The sequence below is a fragment of the Pelophylax lessonae genome (assembly GCF_965119305.1).
Source record: "Pelophylax lessonae genome assembly, chromosome: 1".
NCBI classification, from domain to species: domain Eukaryota; kingdom Metazoa; phylum Chordata; class Amphibia; order Anura; family Ranidae; genus Pelophylax; species Pelophylax lessonae.
This window is the reverse complement of record NC_138768.1, coordinates 587,094,006-587,113,474: the sequence shown is the minus strand read 5'-3', so window position 1 is coordinate 587,113,474 and position 19,469 is coordinate 587,094,006. Positions and strand designations below refer to the sequence as shown.

At 41.7% G+C, this 19,469-nt stretch overlaps 1 protein-coding gene across 1 annotated transcript in view; it reads left to right on the top strand.

Moving 5' to 3' along the window:
* HPGDS (hematopoietic prostaglandin D synthase) overlaps window positions 1–19,469 on the top strand; it is a 138,195-nt gene that overhangs the window by 106,376 nt on the left and 12,350 nt on the right. Inside the window, exon 8 of the mRNA XM_082243432.1 lies at window positions 12,307–12,399. Coding sequence (XP_082099558.1) covers window positions 12,307–12,399 — 93 coding nt within the window. The remainder of the gene's footprint in view (window positions 1–12,306; window positions 12,400–19,469) is intronic.

Below are 19,469 nucleotides of genomic sequence, written 5' to 3'. Positions count from 1 at the left end.
GGACACATTGGTATACTAGTTACACTTTGTAATCCAGAGTGAATTAAATTCCACACTCCTATTGTAACAACAAGTACAATCAACAACAATATTACATCAGTTATGGACTCCTGTGTGTTGAATTTTTGAGAGGACTACGCTTTTATCTGTAAAAAGACAAATCTGTATTTTTGTTGGTACGTAGTCTGGGACAGATGTTATTGATATCCTGAGTTTTTTTTATTGTATTATTATGCTGGATGATCATTGTTGTTTTGCTATTGAAGATATATGGATATTTTTGCAGGGCCCTACATTAGGCATTTTTAAGGCCCCAGCTGGACACTGTACCGAGTGGTACTACTGTTTAGGGCAGGCATTCTCAAACTACGGCCCTCCAGCTGTTGCGGAACTACACATCCCATGAGGCATTGTAAAACTCTGACATTCACATACATGACTAGGCATGATGGGGATTGTAGTTCCTGAACAACTGGAGGGCCGTAGTTTGAAGAACCCTGGTTTAGGGCTTTATGCCCCCCCTAGACAAATGGCCAGGAAGCAGCATTCTTTAATTCTGGGCATTCATTCATGGATTTAAAGCGTTCTTACCACTTGGTACAATAAATGCTGAATGTGTCCGCTTTAGTGCCAGTTCACACCAGAATCGCAGAGCACAATCTAGTGTGATTCCCGTGCAATTCAGTGTGCTTTTTCATTTGAATGAGCTGAAAATGCAATGGATCACACCAGAAGTAGTGCATGCACTACCTTTAAAAAAAAAAGCACTGTAACCAAATACTGGTACTGTAGTACCTTGCGATCTGGTGCAGGCAAACACACTGCATTTTCAATCTGCATTTAGGGTATCATTAGGATAACACTAACAACAACAGCAGATCACACAGCTGGTGACTTTTGAATGTGGCATGGGAAACATGCACAGAATGCAGGTTTTCTGCACCACAGTTTAATGTGAACGGGCTCTTAAAGAAAGTTGTGTTAATCAGCAAATATGAGTTTTCACAGTAATGTAAGGCAAGCAACATAATGCACAATGCCTGAGCCTGAATTGCACATGTATCAAGACATGAGTAAAAAAAGATGCAAAACTATTTCATACATTAAAAGGTATCATGTCAAAAATAATGAAAATGCCAATTCCTCTGACATTTATGTTGATACTATGGTTTTAATGCCACTACCCCAAAACAACTATAGATACAGTATATAGAATTCTGAACCTGGTTCTATATTTTAGAAGTATTAAGGCTAGGCTAGCATTTTCAGAAAGAGGCAAGCAGTGACTGTATATTAATCTGTCAAGTGTACTCTGACCTAAGCAATTACTTATTTGGTATATTTAGGAAAATGCCCCAAAGAAACTAGAAAGCAAAATGGACTAAACTACAGTTTCCGTATATTTAGCAAAACAGGATTTTTGTAATTCACCTAAAATTCATTTCTTGGATATCATTAAGGGGCACAGGATTTAGAGACAATAGCTTATACTGTCGCATACTGGAGGATTAGGACATAGACAACAACAGGGATGGCTCTGGTATAACCCCTTCCACTTCCAGCTCATCACAGTTTGTAGAGAAACAGTAATGGAAATAGGCTCAAAAAAATTTCAGAGGATTCAGAGACAACTGGTACATCCGAAAGCAGTCTAAGTGAGGGGTGGGCAGCTCTAATTGCAGCCTGAGGGCCCATTGACACTAGGGACTACAAGTGAATTGTACAGGAATGCTGTGCACTTCCTGTGCGATTCACGAGCAGTGCGATTTCAGCCCTATTCATTCTGAATGGGCTGAAATTGCACCACACCAAAATTAGTGCATGTGCTACTTTTTTAAACACACAGCAACCGCATTGCATGGCACTTTTTACCATGCGATCCAGTGCTGGCAAACGTACTGCATTTTAAACCTGCGTTTGGGGTGTCGTTAACTTTGCACGTGGCTTTCCCGCACTACATTCTAGTGTAAACAGGCCCTAAAGGACTTTATACCCCAAGCATGTATCAGATGAGTCCTGAACATCCATTTGGTAAAACTTAGAAAACTTGCAAACTGAAGACCAGATGGCCGCAAATATGAGAAACAGTTGCCTAAAGTTAAAAAGCTCACGAAACAAACACAGATCTAGCAGAGTGAGCTTTAATAGGAAAGGCTGGAACCAGATCCTTAAGACCATAAACCTGAGAAACGATCTGTCTGAGCCACTGAGAAATGGTGTAATGAGAAGCGAGTTCCCTTTTTATTGGGACCATCAAGGATGAAAAAAATAGTGTCAATCTTTCTAATAGAAGCACAGGCTGCAAGGTAAATCCACACAACACAGCAGACATTGAAGAGAAATGTATTTCTTATATACTACCGCTGGACAGAGAGAGACAAGAAAATAGTGTCCTGATTGAGGTGTAAGGCCGAAACTACCAAGAAAGGAAGAAGGCTCTTGTATGGAATACAACCATATCTTTGTGTAAGGCCAGAAAGGTTTTCCACCAGACTCAAACACACGCCTCACAAAGATGATGGTGGCAAGGAAAACAACCTTGTGAGTAATGCCTCGTACACACGCAACGATTTCGGCCGACCGATCGGCCGTCTTTTGTCCAAGTGGTGTTTTGTTGGTTGGAATGTGCCTAGACTGCACACAAATTTTCTCGGCCAACAAAAATCAACTTCAGAAGTGATGTCATGTGATGGTTTACTTTCCGTGTGTTTTTTCTTCTCTGAGCATGCCCAGTCTTGCTCATCAGATTTTTGTCTGCTGAAATCTGTACTGACTGACCGAAAATCGGCCATTGTGGTGACAGCCAACAAAAATTTTATAGTCTGCACAACAGATTTTATTTGGCCGAAAAGTCGGAGTCGGTTGTCGAAAGCATCATACTAACAAGCCGAAAATCGGCCGATCGGACGTTGGCCGAAAATTCACGGCCAACTATCGACGCGTGTGTACGATGCATAAGGGTGGTAAGGGGAACTACCCTGATAGGTTCAAAAGTCAGTCTTTGAAGTGCTGACAAATCTAAATGTTGTGAACTACAGGTGTTACAGGTGGTTAGTGTTTTTTGGAATGGGATTGCAAGGCCCAGAATTTGCCCCGGAAATGGTACTCAGGGCTGAATGTTGATCTAGACTGATTGTAAAAAGGTTAGGATTTGTCCCACAGAGTCTTTCCTCAGATGAAAACTTCAGTCCTCGCACAACAGCAAGCATGCCTTTCATGTGTGATGGTAGACCTTTTGGGTTGTAGACTTCCCTGCTTTTAACAATGTAGGAACTACTGAAACCGAGAGGTCCTTGTCTTTAAAAACTGTGCTTCAACAGCCATGCTGCTAAAGCTGCCAACTGTGAAGAAAGGTGGTAAATCGGTCCTTGGGATGAAAGATTCAGGATTCCACAGGGTGTCTGCTAGCAGCTTGGCCAGGTCAGAGTACCATATCCCCTTGGACTAGTTGGAAACTATGAGCAGCACTAGAATGCCTTCCATCCCAATGTTGCAAAGTTGATGAGAAGGGAGTTTCAGAGGAAGAAAGGCATAGATCAGGTTATACTGATCCTGTGGAGCACCAGAGCAACCACTGTTTCCACCAGAGGTAAAAAAAAAACCTTTCTGATTTGTTGTTGAACCTGGAGGCCAGGTCTTCAAACACCTCTTGGTATATGGACCATTCATCTGGGTCCAGGCACTTCGGGCTGGGGTAGTCTTCTTGCGAATTGTCTATGCCTGGGATGTGAACAGCTGATGAGCTTGGAATATGAGTTTTAGCCCAGATCGAACGACCCTCCGGTCAGGAGGTCCAGTATTGCAGGGACAACCTGCAAAATTCCAAACTGCTGATTGGTAGATGAGATGCCTACAGTGTCCAAGTCCCCTGCATCAATAAAATATCTAGGATTCCTCCGCAGTCCTTCAGGCTGTCATCCATTTCCTAGGACACTAGGAAAAAAGTGAGGCATGATGGGAGTGGCATGGGTTATACCAAACTGGTAACTGTTTGTTGCTAGTGTCCAAATCCTTCTGCAGGTGACAGTATAACTCAAATATCCCCCAAATCTTGCATCCCTTAATGAATGAGATAGAATATATGAAATTGTTTGTTAGCTTTCTATTTAGATTATGGTATTTGCTTTTAGCCAAACAAGAGATTGTTTTTTTGCTAATAATACATTTAATGTATTATTAATTAATGCTTTAATACATTCAAAATAAGCAACTTTTGAAGTTTGTTCTCAACTGTGATCACGGTGCCAGTTTTTTTTTTTTTTGGACCAAAAATTAAGAGTTGTTTAAAGTGCATGTTTACAGTCTGGGCAGTATTTCAAAATTCAACAAAATATACATCAAAGCGATGGTATCCTTTCAAGGTTAGTAACTGTTCAGGGACATAGCATTCCCTTGAGAAGAAGATGTGTCATGCATTTTAGCACATTTGTATAAAAAAGGTGTTTGCTTTAATGCAATCAATAATTTCACATTCACTTCATAAGGGAAAGAAAGAACTTTTCAGAAGAAAAGTCATTTAGCAGCAACCTATAGCAGTCAGTTAAGATATTACTTTACATTTAGAGCATTCAGAACAGAAATAACTGAATGGTTTCTACAGATTGCTGCAGTTGGCATATTGCTTTAATAATGTTAATCTGTAACCCAGCCTCAGTTGCTTAACTATATTTCATCATGGCTACATAGATTAAAACAATCAAGGGGTGTAAAGTTCATGCTTGGGACAGCATGACATGGTAGTAAATGGCTTCTCAATTTTCATGCTTGCAAAACAACAAAACTATTAGAACTAGAACATTCTAGTTGACATTTTTCCAGCACAATTGAGAAGATCAATTAAGCAATTACCTTGTTTAACGAGTATGTTCCAGCTTTTTTAAAGCAGACCCCCATTCATAATTTCTAATTTTGCACGACAAGTGTAAAGTCCTGTTTATAGGAGATTTGCTAGAGCAGGGTTACATTTCAAGCTGGATAAGTTGATAAAAACCTAACTTAAGCCAAAACATTTTCAAACAGTTTTCAAAGATTGAAAATCTTGAAAAAAAAACAACGCATCTTTCTTTGTTTGTGTTTATAAAATTAAGCAAATAAAAATCGTTTTTTCATAAATTTAGGCCAAACTGTTGTCTGCTAGATTTCTTTGGTGGAAATAACCCAAATCGGTGTTTATATTTAGTCTGTAGGAAAGTTTTATAGAGTCCACGAACTATGGTATACCGTATATCTGAAAATTTATCAATCCTGAAAACATCAAGACAGGACAAATATCCCCCGAATTACCCCTTTTTGGATAGTAGACAGTCCAAGGTATTTATTAAGAGGCACTGTGGGTTTTTTTTTACATTTTTTTTCCTATTACATATTGTCACCAGTGCAGTTCAGCATCATCATCATATGCCTGGTGTGTCGGTGATTAAGGACTCTTACTGGTGACCAAATGTAAAAAAATAATATATATATATATATATATATATATATATTTTTTTTTTTCTAATTTATTATTACATGTTTTATTACAGTGTACTACACTAGAGAAGCGATCAGGATTTTTTTTTTTTTTACACATTATGATTGCTTATACCAGTGAATTTTACTTGTATAAGTGTAGCACTACTCCCAAGGGAGCTGCTGAGTGTGGGTCCCCTGGGACGCTAGCAACAACAGTACCTTTAAGCATGTTTTTCAAGTGTGAGCACCTCAGACAAGAACCAGTCCAGTTTCTTTGTTTTTTAGGGTTTATTTGAGAACTTGGATGGGAGAAGTGGGATACTCCAACAACTGAACTATGCACAATTAGGCAGGGACACTGAAAAATGCTGCTTGACGCTGATTAGCGATTCACTGACACTGGTCTTGGCTAGGCCAGTTACTAGAACTTCACCTCTGACTGTGGAAAAGTCCATTTGAGCTCCCCAAAGTACTCCTTCCTGAGGTAGCTGACTTTAATGCAAACTGTATTGCTGAACATTTCAGAGCCCTTCCTGGTGCCCCCCCCCTTTACTCCCCAAACTTCAGGGCTTTACTACTTGGCACCCCCTTTACTGTACACTCCTGGTTAGCTGGCTCCTGGATCCCATTTGACCTCTCTAGAGTGGTCCCCTCTCCTAGGCAGATCCCTGGGCAGATCTTGAGTACACACGACACTATTTTTTTCCTGAAGATCTCTGCCCAGCAGCTCCACTCGGTCAGCAACTCTGGATCCCTTGCAGTCCAGCTCAACCTCCGGTCCCTAGGCCGACTGCCTGGACCACCGTCTCACTTTTACAGGAAGAGAGACAGCCGTCAGCTCCTCCTGGGACTGATGCTACCACCAAAATACGCTCTGTCACATGCTCCCTCCAGATTTATTTTCAATCCCACGGTGTATTGCGGCAAACCCCACCCACTGGGACAGTCATAAACCCTGGTGTGCTATTGGCTAGGTTTCCTCCACTGCCCAACAAGATCCCTCATTGGATACAGTGGGGAGACTCCCCAGACTCAACAGGCCACACCTGGAGGCATGTGACAGAACAGCTAACAAATCAGGCCCCCCTGATAAGCAGACGGGGCCAATATATGCTTTTTTTTTCTAGCACCTACCTAGGAGGGTGCTACATCAGCAATCATTTTTATTGAATTAAATTGATGGTCACAGCTAATCACATGGTACAGATGGGCTCTGATTGACCCTGTCTGAACGAATGTCATGAAAGGAAGCCATGCATTTCGTACAATTTTCATGTGATCGGCTGTGATTGGTTACAGCGATCACATGGTACCTGCACACTGATTAGTCATTGGCTGTTTACGGTGGACACAGCTGGTGACATACCCTTATAAAATATGGGGCCCCCAGATAATGTTCCTCCCCTATGTGGTGAATGAGTAAGGGTCCTTTCACACGGCCGCTCCGTGTGTCCGCAAATCATCCCATCCGTTTGCGGATGATTTGCGGACATAATGTAAGTGAATGGCATTGCGGATGTCAGCGGAATACCATCTGCTGACATCCGATTTTCCTCCTTTCGAATGGAACAGAATCCTATTTTTTCATCCGTGTAAAAAACGGAAAGGAAGGAAAATCGGATGTCAGCGGTATCATCCGCTGACATCCGCAATGCCCATATACTTACATTATGTCCGCATATCATCCGCAAACGGATAGGATGATATGCGGGCACACGGAGCGGATGACTTCCGCTCCGTGGAAAAAAAAAAAGTCCCGCAGCGGACCTTTCACACGGAGCGGCCGTGTGAAAGAAGCCTAAGGGGTACATAGTATCCCTACTCATTTACAAAAAAAATACATGTTAATAAACACACTAACATAGTTTAAAAAAAAAAAAAAAAAAAAAAAAAAAAAGCAATCCACGATAAACTGTAAATCCATTGTCAATCATAATGAGCGATGCCCACCAACATGCTGATGTTCACTCTAGTTGCTTACCCGCTACAAATGACTGCTCCTGGTCCTTTTTGTAGACAAAGGGATGGGGTCTCCAAGGTGACACTGGACCAAATATGGACAGGACCATTCTTGGTGACCTCATGGGGGATCCATGCCTTATTGAACCAAACTGTGAGCTTATCCATATTTTATTTATTTTATTTCATGTAATTCCTACATTCTTGCATCATGTACACCCAGATGTAATACATTACATTGTTATATTCTTTTGATATTTGCTTTGTATGTTACATATGTACGTATGTTTGAAAGTAAAGTTTAAAAAGTTTTAAAGAAATATGCAGTATATCTATGTTACTATGGTGAAAATTGACAACAAAGAATAATGGACAGTTACTGATCAATCGATTATTTGCTACCCCTAAAGTACTAGCTCTCAGGGTGTAGGGGGCTGCAGAGTAAGTGCTATGAAAAGAATTATAATGTATGCATGCACCTTTTGTGGCATAATGAATTGGAGTCCTGTAATGCTGAAGTTTTGTTTTTTTGGTCAAAGATCCACCACAATTTATCAGACAGAATTAGAGGGAATAGAAGAGTAAAAAAAAACATTTACAGTAAAGGGAATAACTAGTGATATGATCCTTTAAGAGTTCAATAGCATTTTAACTTAAAGTGAAATTCCATCCAATTCCTAACTAAGCCTAAACCTGTTCTAACCCCCCCCCCCCCCAACTCTATTATTCTGTTTACCCTGTGAAAAGAAAATTTGTATATTTGCCTATTCTCAGAGCAATCCAGTCTGGTCACATGATCACCCCACTGGCTTCAGTGAAGAGGAGATCCAATATAGAGAGAAGATGACCACACTCCAGATTGCGGAGGATGAAACGCTTTATTAAATAAACTCCATAGAAGATAAGAAAACATAGCCATGATACAATCACAATACAAACAGACAGCAGCAACATTCAGTGAAGGGGAGAGAATGCGAGCAACGGCCGATGGGGTCACCCATAGGCTTACTATAGGAGCATCCGTTGTCAACTGCCCCTCCTCTACACTGAAGCTGCCATTGACATCTGATCATGTGACTGGACCGGATCACTCTCTGAATAGGTAAATATACACATCTTCCTTTCACTGGGTAGATAGAATAGAGTTTAGAAGGGGTGGGAGCAGATTTAAGCTTAGTTGGGAAAAAGTAAAACTTCCACTTTAAATCTGAGCTCGAGCAAGACTTTTTTTTCTGGATAGAATGAACAAGTGTAAAATGCGCATTTTTCTTTTTTTTTTTATAAAGCCAGAAACAGGGAACAAATCTGTTAAATATAGGCACAGACAGGAACACATAAGTATGTGTATGTCAGGTTTCTATGGCTTTCTCTAACTCTTTGGCGGGGGATTTCCATCACTTCCTATCCCACCTTTATAGATCGGTGCAGTAAGGAAAGCACCCATTTGACTTTGACCTTTGTTTGCAAAACCAAAGGGCTATATTTACCTAAATGTACATGTTTTATGTTGTAAATAAAATAACTCAGCACACTATCCACATGATCACTGTTCAGTAATGTCCTGGCAGCTGAAAAACTGTACTAAGTGAGCTAACTGAGGTCTCTTCCAGGCATTTTCTGCATCCTGTCATTAGGCTCTGAGTGAAGACACAATAGCTGTTATGCTACTTGTTTTAGTTAAAAGATAAATATTCTGATTACAATTTCCTGACTTTAGATAAATAAAAAGTAGTAGAGGCACTCATGGGTCTTGGGCAGGAGTATATGTCCAAAGAAGAAGAGTTTAATCGGTTAACCATTTTGATGAATCACAGTCCACTAGTCCAGGGATTCTATAACAATAATAAAGCGGCCCGCGGGCCGGACTTTGGACATACCTGGTATAGATGGTGTGTCCTCCTATTATATAGTTTTGGAAAATCTAAAGGAGATTGTACAATCCGATTGTATAGTGTATGGCCACCTTTATACACCTAAAATGAACTAGTTGCACTTTTGGTGCCATCAATTGTTAACAGCATCTCAAATGCCATGTGAAAACGAGCAACAACGCAGTAAAATACAGTAAGCAACATGCCAAAATGTCTCATGAGCTACTTTGCCAAGTATAGGACAACCCACTAAAACCAATTGGCTGCTCTGTGTGTGTCGCAGGAAAAACAAGCCAAAAAAGGTATGGTCCCACAATGCTGGGTGTGAGTGGGACCTGAAAGTGAAATTGGTGTGTTTACACAAGAATGATGAGGCTCCATTCACATCTGCGTGTTTCTGAACACCTGGCAAACTGCACAGAAAACACATGCATTGTCATGCGTTTCAGAGCTGCGCTGCAAATGCACAGCATGCTTGTATTATCGTGTTAATTGCAACCCAAGTGCGGGTAACAGGCATGCATTTGCCGTGCAACAAACATGATGCAAACGCACCACTCTTCACTCCATAAAAAGTCCTGGAGCTTCTTTGGGGCGATTGTTGCATATAGGGCAGCCCATTCAAAGGAATAGACTGCCCTATGCATGATGAGAGAAAGCACAGCAGGACACCCCAAAAAAAAAAACGCATGCAGGAATGTGAGTTCCCGCTACGTAGAGATGTGAATGGGACCTGACAATAGAGTGTCTCTGCCCACTCCCTCCTATGTACTTGTATAAAGCTGGCCACACACTATGCAATCTGATTTTACAATCTCTGTACGATTTCCTTTAGATTTACCAGAACTATGGAATAGGAGGAACCACCTTAACAATCCATTCAATCTGTATCAAATCAGACAGGCTCTTGCACTACATAGCTGATGGTAGATCTAAAGGAGATTGTACAATCAGATTGTACAGAAATAAAAAAAAAAGAGATGGTAAAGAAATAAACACACCCTATCAAGCCCTCTTCTGTGATGCAACAAGACAGTGCATGCTGTGATATGATCCACAAGAAGTGATCCATTCAAAAAGCTTTTTAAAAATCCAAAGAAACAGATTAATATTGAAAGCTGATATAGATGAGCTAAGTGAGACTTTTAATAATATTTTTTGCATACTGCGCAGCACTTTGTATATCATATATAGGTTTTCACACATATTGATTAGGGAGTGATCAGTGCAGGCTGCAGTCTATACGCATAGTAGCTCACAGGATCTCCTTTTGTAATGAGCTAAGTGAGAGATAAGTACTTTGGGATGGCTGGGGCAAAAAAGACATTGGAAAATGCTTTTATGTATTGTGAAAAGGGAAATTCTACATGAAAAGGTGAACTTAGCCTTTAATTACCATCGGTCATGTTTTTTTTTTTTTTTTTTTTTTTAGAGCCTGATATTTGTTAAAACTATAGTAAACTCATTATATAAAAGGCAATGCTATAATGTGCTAGTATGCATCCCATACTAGTATATCACAGGCAGTCCCCAGGTTACAAACAAGATAGGGTATGTAGATTAGTTCTTAAGTTGAATTAATTGGAACAGGTACATTTTTTTAAATGTAGCTCGAGCCCAAAAAAAAAATGTTTTAAACTTTATGGATAGCATAGGGAAGGGTTAACCACCCCTGTAATGTTTGTTTTGCTGTCTGTGCCCCTGTTCAGAAGATTTCACCTCACTTTCTGTCCCTATGACAATTGGATTTTGAAAATTTTGGGTTGTTGTGGAAACAAGAATTGGTGATAAAGCTTCAGTGGAGACATCTTTTTCCCATGATAACTCTTCCAGGAATGAATGTCTCTTCCTAGGGGTAGATTTCTCCTCTCTTCCTATTGTCTCCCTCCGTTTGTAAGTATGAGTCAATTGTTAAGCCTCGTGCACATTGTTGGCCGTAAATTGTCGGCCAACGTCCGATCGGCCGATTGTAGGCTTGTTAGTATGATGCTTCCGACAAACAACTGTGAATTTTCGACCGAAAAAAAATCTGGTGTGCAGGCTATAAAATTTTTGTTGGCCAACAACAGAACGGCCAATTGTTCCTCAGTCAGTACAGATTTCGGCAGACAAAAATCAGATGAGCAAGACTGGGCATGCTCAGAGAAGAAAAAGCACACGGAAAGTCAACCATCACATGACATCACTTCTGAAGTTGGTTTTTGTTGGCCAACAAAAGTCCAGTGCAAGTCTAGAGCACATTTCAACCAACAAACAACACTGGACAAAAGACGGCCAACAATCTGTGCGTGTGTACGAGGCTTAAGTTGGATGTGTGTAACCCAGGGACCACCTGTATGTGAAACTTACCTTAGAGCGAAGCTCTCCAGCTGACAGGGCTTCCACCTTCACCCGGTTTTCCTTCCAGGTTCGTGGGCTGCAGTCCTTTAAAACGACAATCCGCGATGATGTCATGAGAGTCGCTGTTTATGGCACAGGGCTCATGCACTCTGAAGGACGGCATACCCATGCTGTTCCTTCAGAGCGCTTGCGCCAGTGTCCCTGGCAGCTTCACAAGTATATATCTCCTAAACCGTTCATGTTTAGGAGATATTTACTGTACCCATAGGTAAGCCTTATAAGAGCCAATGAACCAAGGGAGTTTACTCATGAACCAATGAACCAAGGGAGTTTTAACATTTTGCCAAAGCTTTATATATGAGTACTGCTTGAATTTTAGAAGGAGGGGTTATACACCGAAAGTTTTTCCACAAAATGTAACTGTTAATGCAAATAAAAAAAAAAGTCACAGATAGTTCTCAAACCTGGATAAATATGCTCTATGATCCATCAAAATGTTGGACAAAAAAAACCCTCCTCGTTTGGACATATACTCCTGTCCAAGACTTGTGAGTGACTCTACTATTTTATATCTACTATACTTTGCTGCAGTTCACCTGGAAAGATACTCACTGGACAGTGTGCAGTGAATGCCATTTGATTTTATATTATGATTTCTTCACTGTTTTTTTTTTTTTTTTTGCAGCTTACCCATTCGGAAAGCTCCCAGTTTTAGAGATTGATGGAGTGGTCTATAATCAGAGCCTTGCTATTAGCAGACACTTGGCCAAACAAGCAGGTAAGGTCAATTATTATAGCAACATACTGTTGCAAATTTGCGTTAAGTTAAATGTTTAATTCTTAAAGTGGTTGTTCTATGCATGAAGGTTAAAAAAAAAACCTGTGTGCAGCTTCCCCCGCAGCCCCTCCTAATACTTACCCGAACCTGATCTTGATTCAGCAATGTGCTGATTTCATTGGCTGAGACACAGCAACAGGAACCATTGTTTCCTGCAGCTGTTAACCACTTCTGCCGGGCCTTTTTCTGACACTTGTTGTAGCAATTTTTTTTGCTAGAAAAATACTTAGAACCCCAAAACATTATATTTTTTTTTTAGCAGAGACCCTAGAGAATAAAATTGAGATAGTTGCAATATTTTATCACAATTTTATCAACTGTATTTGAGCAGCGGTCTTACAAACACAATTTTTCGGAAAAAATACATTTTTTTAAATTAAAAAATAAGAAAACAGTAAAGTTAGCCCAATTTTTTTCTATAGTGTGAAAGATAATGTTACGCCAAGTAAATAGATACCCAACATGTCATCCTTCAAAATTGCGCATGCTCGTGGAATGGCAACAAACATTGGTACTTAAAAATCCCCTGACAATTAAAAAATGTAGCGCTAATCAATAAGTAAAGTCAGTGTCCACATCCAGGGGAAAAAGAACCAAACAAAGGGTGTTCTCCTGCTGATACAATGAGTTGTAAAAGGACCGTCACCAGCACCCAACCACACAGCCTCTTACCGAATCACATTGACCCTCATTACAAAGGTTAATATAAGCAACAAATTCTGTGTAAAACGTATACAGCTGTGAGATCCTCTCAGCATTCGTCCCCGGTGTTCGTCTGGCTTGGTCTCAATGGTCCAATCTTCCTATTGTATAGATGGTTTGATTGGCAAGCTGTGCAGGAGCTGAGTGATATCAGCATATGTGGAGCAGAGCTGTAGTAAACATCCCTTCTAATAGAAATAAGCATGACAGGACCTCTTTAATGTGGGATCTGGGAATCAAAAAGACCTCAGATCTCACATCTACACTAAAAAAAAAAAAAAAAAATAAAATAAAAAAAAGTATTTTTTTTTCCATTATGAAAAACAAATGGATTCTTTAAGGCCGTTGCTAGGAAATGACGTTTGACATTGAAGGCCATAGAGTTGAGTGAGGGCCATCTTTCCCTCACTCGACTTCCTGCCTAAGAGGACAGCGGATCGGATTGTTTTCCCCGCTGCCGACGAAAATGACTGGGAAGGGGAGGGGGGGGCACCTCTCCCACCGCCCATAAAGCTGATCCCGTGGCAAATCCTATGTTAAAGCGGACTGCCTGCAGTTTAAAAAAATATCGGGGTTATGGCAGCTATCTGCTGCCATAACCCCGATATTTACCGCAAAAAGACCAACGTAAATACACGGCGGGTGGTCCATAAGTGGTTGATCACAGCCAGATGGAGTGGGGGGGGGGGGGGGGCGAGCCACGCACTGTGTGCCTTACGGACACACAGAGCTGGCTCGGAAGTGAGCATGCAAGAGTGCCCCTATAGTAAGTGGCTTGTCAGGAGAGCCAGCGGGGTATCAGAGAAGAGGAAGATTGGGGCTGCTCTGTGCAAAAAAAATAATAAAAAAATGAAAAAAAATCCCCAAAACCACAAGACCTTACTATCACTTTAAATTGTGCTGCAGTTTAAAAGTAGCTTTTAAATAATGGACAGATGAGATACATCACTTAAATCACTAGTGGCACTGTGTGAAGAAATGGAAAAGTGACAAGTGCAGCGCAGAGATTTCTGTAACAACTTTGTTAAAGCATTAAAGCAGACAAGTAGAGAAAATGTCTGCTTAATGGTGAGGGAATGATGTGTAAGAACTATGATGTTTGAAGTAGATTATTAATTTCAAGGTCAAGGATGTGACACATTCAAAGAGGTTTTCCACATTATGTAAAGAGCTGACCCAGGAACAAACAACACCCACTCTGCGCTAAATGGAGATATATACATGTATGTTATATGTATGTTTATAATCTCCCGCTATTGAACTAAATGATAATCATAACATATGTAAAACCCCAACAGCCAAAATCGCTGCTGTAAACACCAAAAAGTGTAAAATAAATGTAATCTATAATGCCTCATACAGTGCACTGATAAATACCGGACAATAAAAGCATTTAAATGTTATTGTTAAAATGTTATGATACTGTATATCACTGTGCTGTAGTATATGAGGCATTATATACTTCATTTATTTTATAAAGAGCTAACCTATTTTCTAAATTCTGCAGATTGCTTTATGTTGTTGGCTCCCTATCTCCATATTCCCTTCCTGCCTTTGTCCATGTTTTGCACTTTCAGATTTCACCTGCAGTTAAGCTAAGCTGGCTATACTTGTTGGGTTCCTTGCAACCTACAGAGTGTATGTTTTCCTGCATAGACAGGTGGTATGTGTCAGCACTGGAAACAAGTCAGAGAGATAAGTGGCAATTGTATCTGTGTGCAAACAAGGCTAGGGCACTCATTTAACACGCCCATGTACTTGACTGTCATTCCACAACTGTTTTCATTAGAGTTCATGTGGAAGGGAACCATGAAGTGGAAAAGCCCTTTCAAGTTTATGTTGTTCTATGTGCTGACAGTGAGAGTTCTATGCCCAAGTGATTTCATGTGACACATTTGTAATACCCAGCATTACAGAGACCCTGTCACCCCATTTGGCAGGGTCCACTAATTACATGAAACCTGGAGTAGTAGATAAATCATAAAAGCAACACATAGTAAACCCACGGTCTTAAAGAATAAGTTTATCTTTGGGAACATGTTACAGGTTCCACCTGTTTTTAGGGTGGAAAATGTAACATGTTTCCAATGCTACAGTCACTGTGCGATCCCCCCTAACCATGAAAGCAGTACGGAGAGAAGTTCCCCAAACTAGCTGTCACTTTTTTAAATCAGTGAGGCCGCATCATTCATTCACACAGCTTTGCGTGTGTGAATGAACTACAACTCCTTTGCGGCTGTGGATTGTATGTGCTTGCTCATACGGGATGTACCAGGCACACAGATATTTTGACAGATTTCGACCTGCATTGCACCAGAGTTCTGCTTATCGTTGGTGCAATGCTTTACAGGCTCCAAAAAATGGGATTTGTGACTTACCGTAAAATCCATTTCTCTGATGTTTATTGACGGACACAGCTCCTGATATTCATAACCATTGGGCTATACTGCCCCCTACAGGTGTAGGACGCTAGGCACAAAAGAATTCTGGCTACACCCATGGGCAGTCCCAGGGGGGTATACTCTCTATGCTATAGCCACTCAGTTTTGTTACAAGCAGTGTCAGGAGAATTATAACTCCACAGAGGGATGGGTGCTGTGTCCATCAATGAAAATCAGAGAAACTTTGCCAGGGGACAAGAGCGAAACTCGATCTTGTAGCTGTGGACCCACTTGTCTTGCACCCGGGAAGTCCACAGGTCCGGAAACCAGCAAAGATGTCCCGTCACCCCCCATACAGGTGAGGGCACACCTTCATGCAGAAGGAGGCTTGTCCACAGGTCTGGAGAAGCCCGATCTTGGCTTGCCAGACCAGGTTCGTTTGGATCCTCCAGAAGAGCCCCTGAGAGGCTTCGAGCCCTTGTCAGTCGACCCTGAAGGATGAAAAAACTTCTTATGAGCTGAGAAGGAAGGCCCACCTCTATGACGAGGTTCCTTGCCCTTAGTAGCCTGCAAAAGAAAAGTACTCTTTTCCCCTTGTGAGACCTTTAATGATGTCATCCAGTGTAGCTCCAAACAGGCGATTTCCTTGAAAAGTAAAATCAGTCAAGGCCTTTTTTGAAGTGTGATCCGCAGACCAGCACTTGAGCCAAAAGACATGCCGAAGGACCACTAGGGCAATGGTGAATACCGGCCTCATTGCCGATTCAGCCAGAGTGTACATGTTGCGGGCCACAGCCTCCGCCTTCTAGCCATCCAGATCCTTAAAAGCCGGAGACTCTTCAACCGGAATCATGGTTGCCTTGTTTAATCTGGAAATCGGAGGGTCCACCAATGGTGGCACAGTCCACTTCTTAAGAAGGGACTCCTTATAAGGGTAATGCCTAGTAAAGCACTTAGGGACCCCACAGAGACGCTTTGGTCGTCCCCACTCTATAGTGACAATTCTGTCAAAATAGGCAGGGAAAGGAAAATCATTTGCCGCTTTGGATAGCTTGTGAGTGCCAAAGGGCACCTGCGCCTCCGTCGCAGCTTCAGCTGCGTCCTCCATCTGCAGGGTCTCATGTACAGATACAATCGGTACATCCACCAGTGCCTTCTCGTGCACGGTCACCGACGTGGAGGAATTATCCTCACTATCAGAGGATTCCAGGCACGTGGTTGCAGACCCAGCAGGGTGACCCACGCCCACAGTGGCCGAATGAGATTCAGGATCTGATGAGGCAGGGGAAGGCGGGGGGGGGGGGTGCTTTTTAGCTAGCCTGTTGCCCACAAGCTACCTCCACCTCCACCCGGGACTCCAGGACCGCCGTCAGTGCATAGATGGATGGTTGGGACCCAGAGGGCCTTGCAGCTTTAGAGAGGGGATCAGGTGGGGAAACATGCTCCAAAGACTCCAAAGTGTAAAACACTGCTAAGGGACAACCCCCCACCACGCTGGCAGCACCACCCGGTCGCCAGGCACAAAACACCAAGCGATCCTCAGCAGAGAGAGAGAGGACCCCACCAAACTCCCCAGCCACAGAAACAGGCACCTGCAGCCACCAGGAGAATCTGCACTACTACAGGAAGTAAAATGACCCAGGAGTCAGCACCAGGAGGTAAGGAGGGGCTCCCACAGCTGAAATCGCCACCCACAGGGCTCGACTGTCATGTCCGCTGCTATTTCTAATGGCAAACCTTAACAAAATAGCAGAGATGTATAGTAACTAAGTAGAACTACTTCACTACTGTACTTAAGTACCGAAAGGCGGTATCTGTACTTTCCTAGAGTAGAATTTTTTTCTCCTACTTCAACTTTTACTTCACTACATTTTTTCGATGATTTCAATACTTCTACTCCAATATTTTTTTTTTTGTGCTGCATAGTTACTCATTACTATTATAAAAATTACCACTGCCCGAACAGTAGATGGCAGGTTTCATGAAGCTCAAAACGTGTATTATCAGCGCATACGAAAATAAAAGCTACTGTATGTATAAATAAAAGCTGCATTTGAAATAATAAAAAAACAATATGATGTTCAAACTTTTGACTTCTTTCTTTAATAACTACATAACACAGTACTTGTACTTTTACTGTCAGTACTTGAGTAGCAATTTTTTTTTCAAAACTACTGGTACTTTTACTTTCAGTACTTGAGTAGCAAAATTTTTAAAAAAAACTACTTGCAATACTTAAGTACAAAAAATGTTGAATACTTTAGTACTTCTACTCAAGTCACTTTTTGATCGAGCACTTCTACTCAAGTCACTTTTTGATCGAGCACTTGTACTTTTACTCAAGTATGGGTTTCGAGTACTTTATACAACTCTGCAAAATAGCCGCCAGACTACACAAACATGGCTGCTGTGTATAGAAACACACAGGCTACAACATAATGGCGGCCCCACAAGGCTTACAGGGACCCAGGAGGGAGACCAGGCTTCAAGGACAGATCCAGGCAAGACGGGGGCCCTGGTAGGAGCCCCCAAAAGGTACAACCCCCCCTTCCCCCCGCACAGTCGATCGTCCGGTCCCCGGCGCCCCCCCCCCCCCACCCCCATCACCAGGAAAGTGGCCAGACCACCCAGACAGCCCCAGCGTGAAGGGGGGCAGGCCAGCCCCCATCCAGTGGGGCTATGTCGCGGTCTACCTAGCGTGGAGCTGATGTCTGCACCCGTTCGCTGTCCAAACTGGGGTGACCACTGGATCTAGATTATCCAGCCCGTCGCCCAGTCAGGCAATTGATTGTAGATCTCCCAGGAAAAAATCCAGGAGGAAAAAATGTTATATCTAAAAAATTTTGCCAGGACCAAAGATCCCAGCAAAGAAATAGGTCCTTACTCCTGACTGGGCAGAAAAAAAATGAAGTGGCTATAGCAGAGAGAGGGAGTATACCCCCTGGGACTGCCCATGGGTGTAGTCAGAATTCTTTTCTGCCTAGTGTCCTACTTCTGTAGGGGGCAGTATAACCCAATGGTTATGCATATCAGGAGCTATGTCTGTCAATGAACGAAAGAGAAAAAAATATAAATGCACATTTTTTTACCTGCACAAAAGTGTCCATTTATTATTTTTTTCTAAAAAGTGAACTTATCCTTTAATTGTAGGTCAGCAGTTTTGACTTTCAGGCTTTGGAGATTTTACTGGGATCAGGAGTAATGCTGGCCATACACTACTAGGTTTTCAAACAAATGTTCGTACGAAAATACTCAACAGTACATTTGATATGACATTACAAATGTCGTTTGAAAGTATAGAAAAAGTGTGTGCTTTTATTTAATGGACTTTCCTCAATTAAAACCACATTCACTATGAAAAACTCATTCATTTGAGAAAATGTTTCTTCAGGAACCAAACATTATGTATTATAGCAGTATTACTTACCTTATTATACATGACAGCTTTTCGCTGTCACTGGTTGTTAAGAAAGCCGGCAGGTGCATACACCACCAAGTCGTTAACAACCAGTGACATCACTGGCTTTATTCACTTTGATTCCTAGGAATCCCCAGCCATGTAAGCAAGGGGGCATGGGGTTCTCCTCCTCATTCATATCAGTTATTGTAAACCTCAGACATGAAATACACTATATTTCCAAAAGTATTGGGACACCCCTCCAAATCATTGGATTCACGTGTTCCAATCACCTCCATGGCCACAGGGGTATAAAATCCAGCACCTAGGCTTCTACAAACATTTGTGAAGAAATGGGTCACTCTCAGGAGCTCAGAGGATTCAACTGTGGTACCGTGATACTTTGCCCCTGTGCAATAAGTCCATTTCCTTGCTGCAAGTCCATTCCACGGTCAATGGTTAGTGGTATTATAACAAAGTAGAAGCAACTGGAAACAACAGCAACTCAGCCACGAAGTGGTAGGCAACGT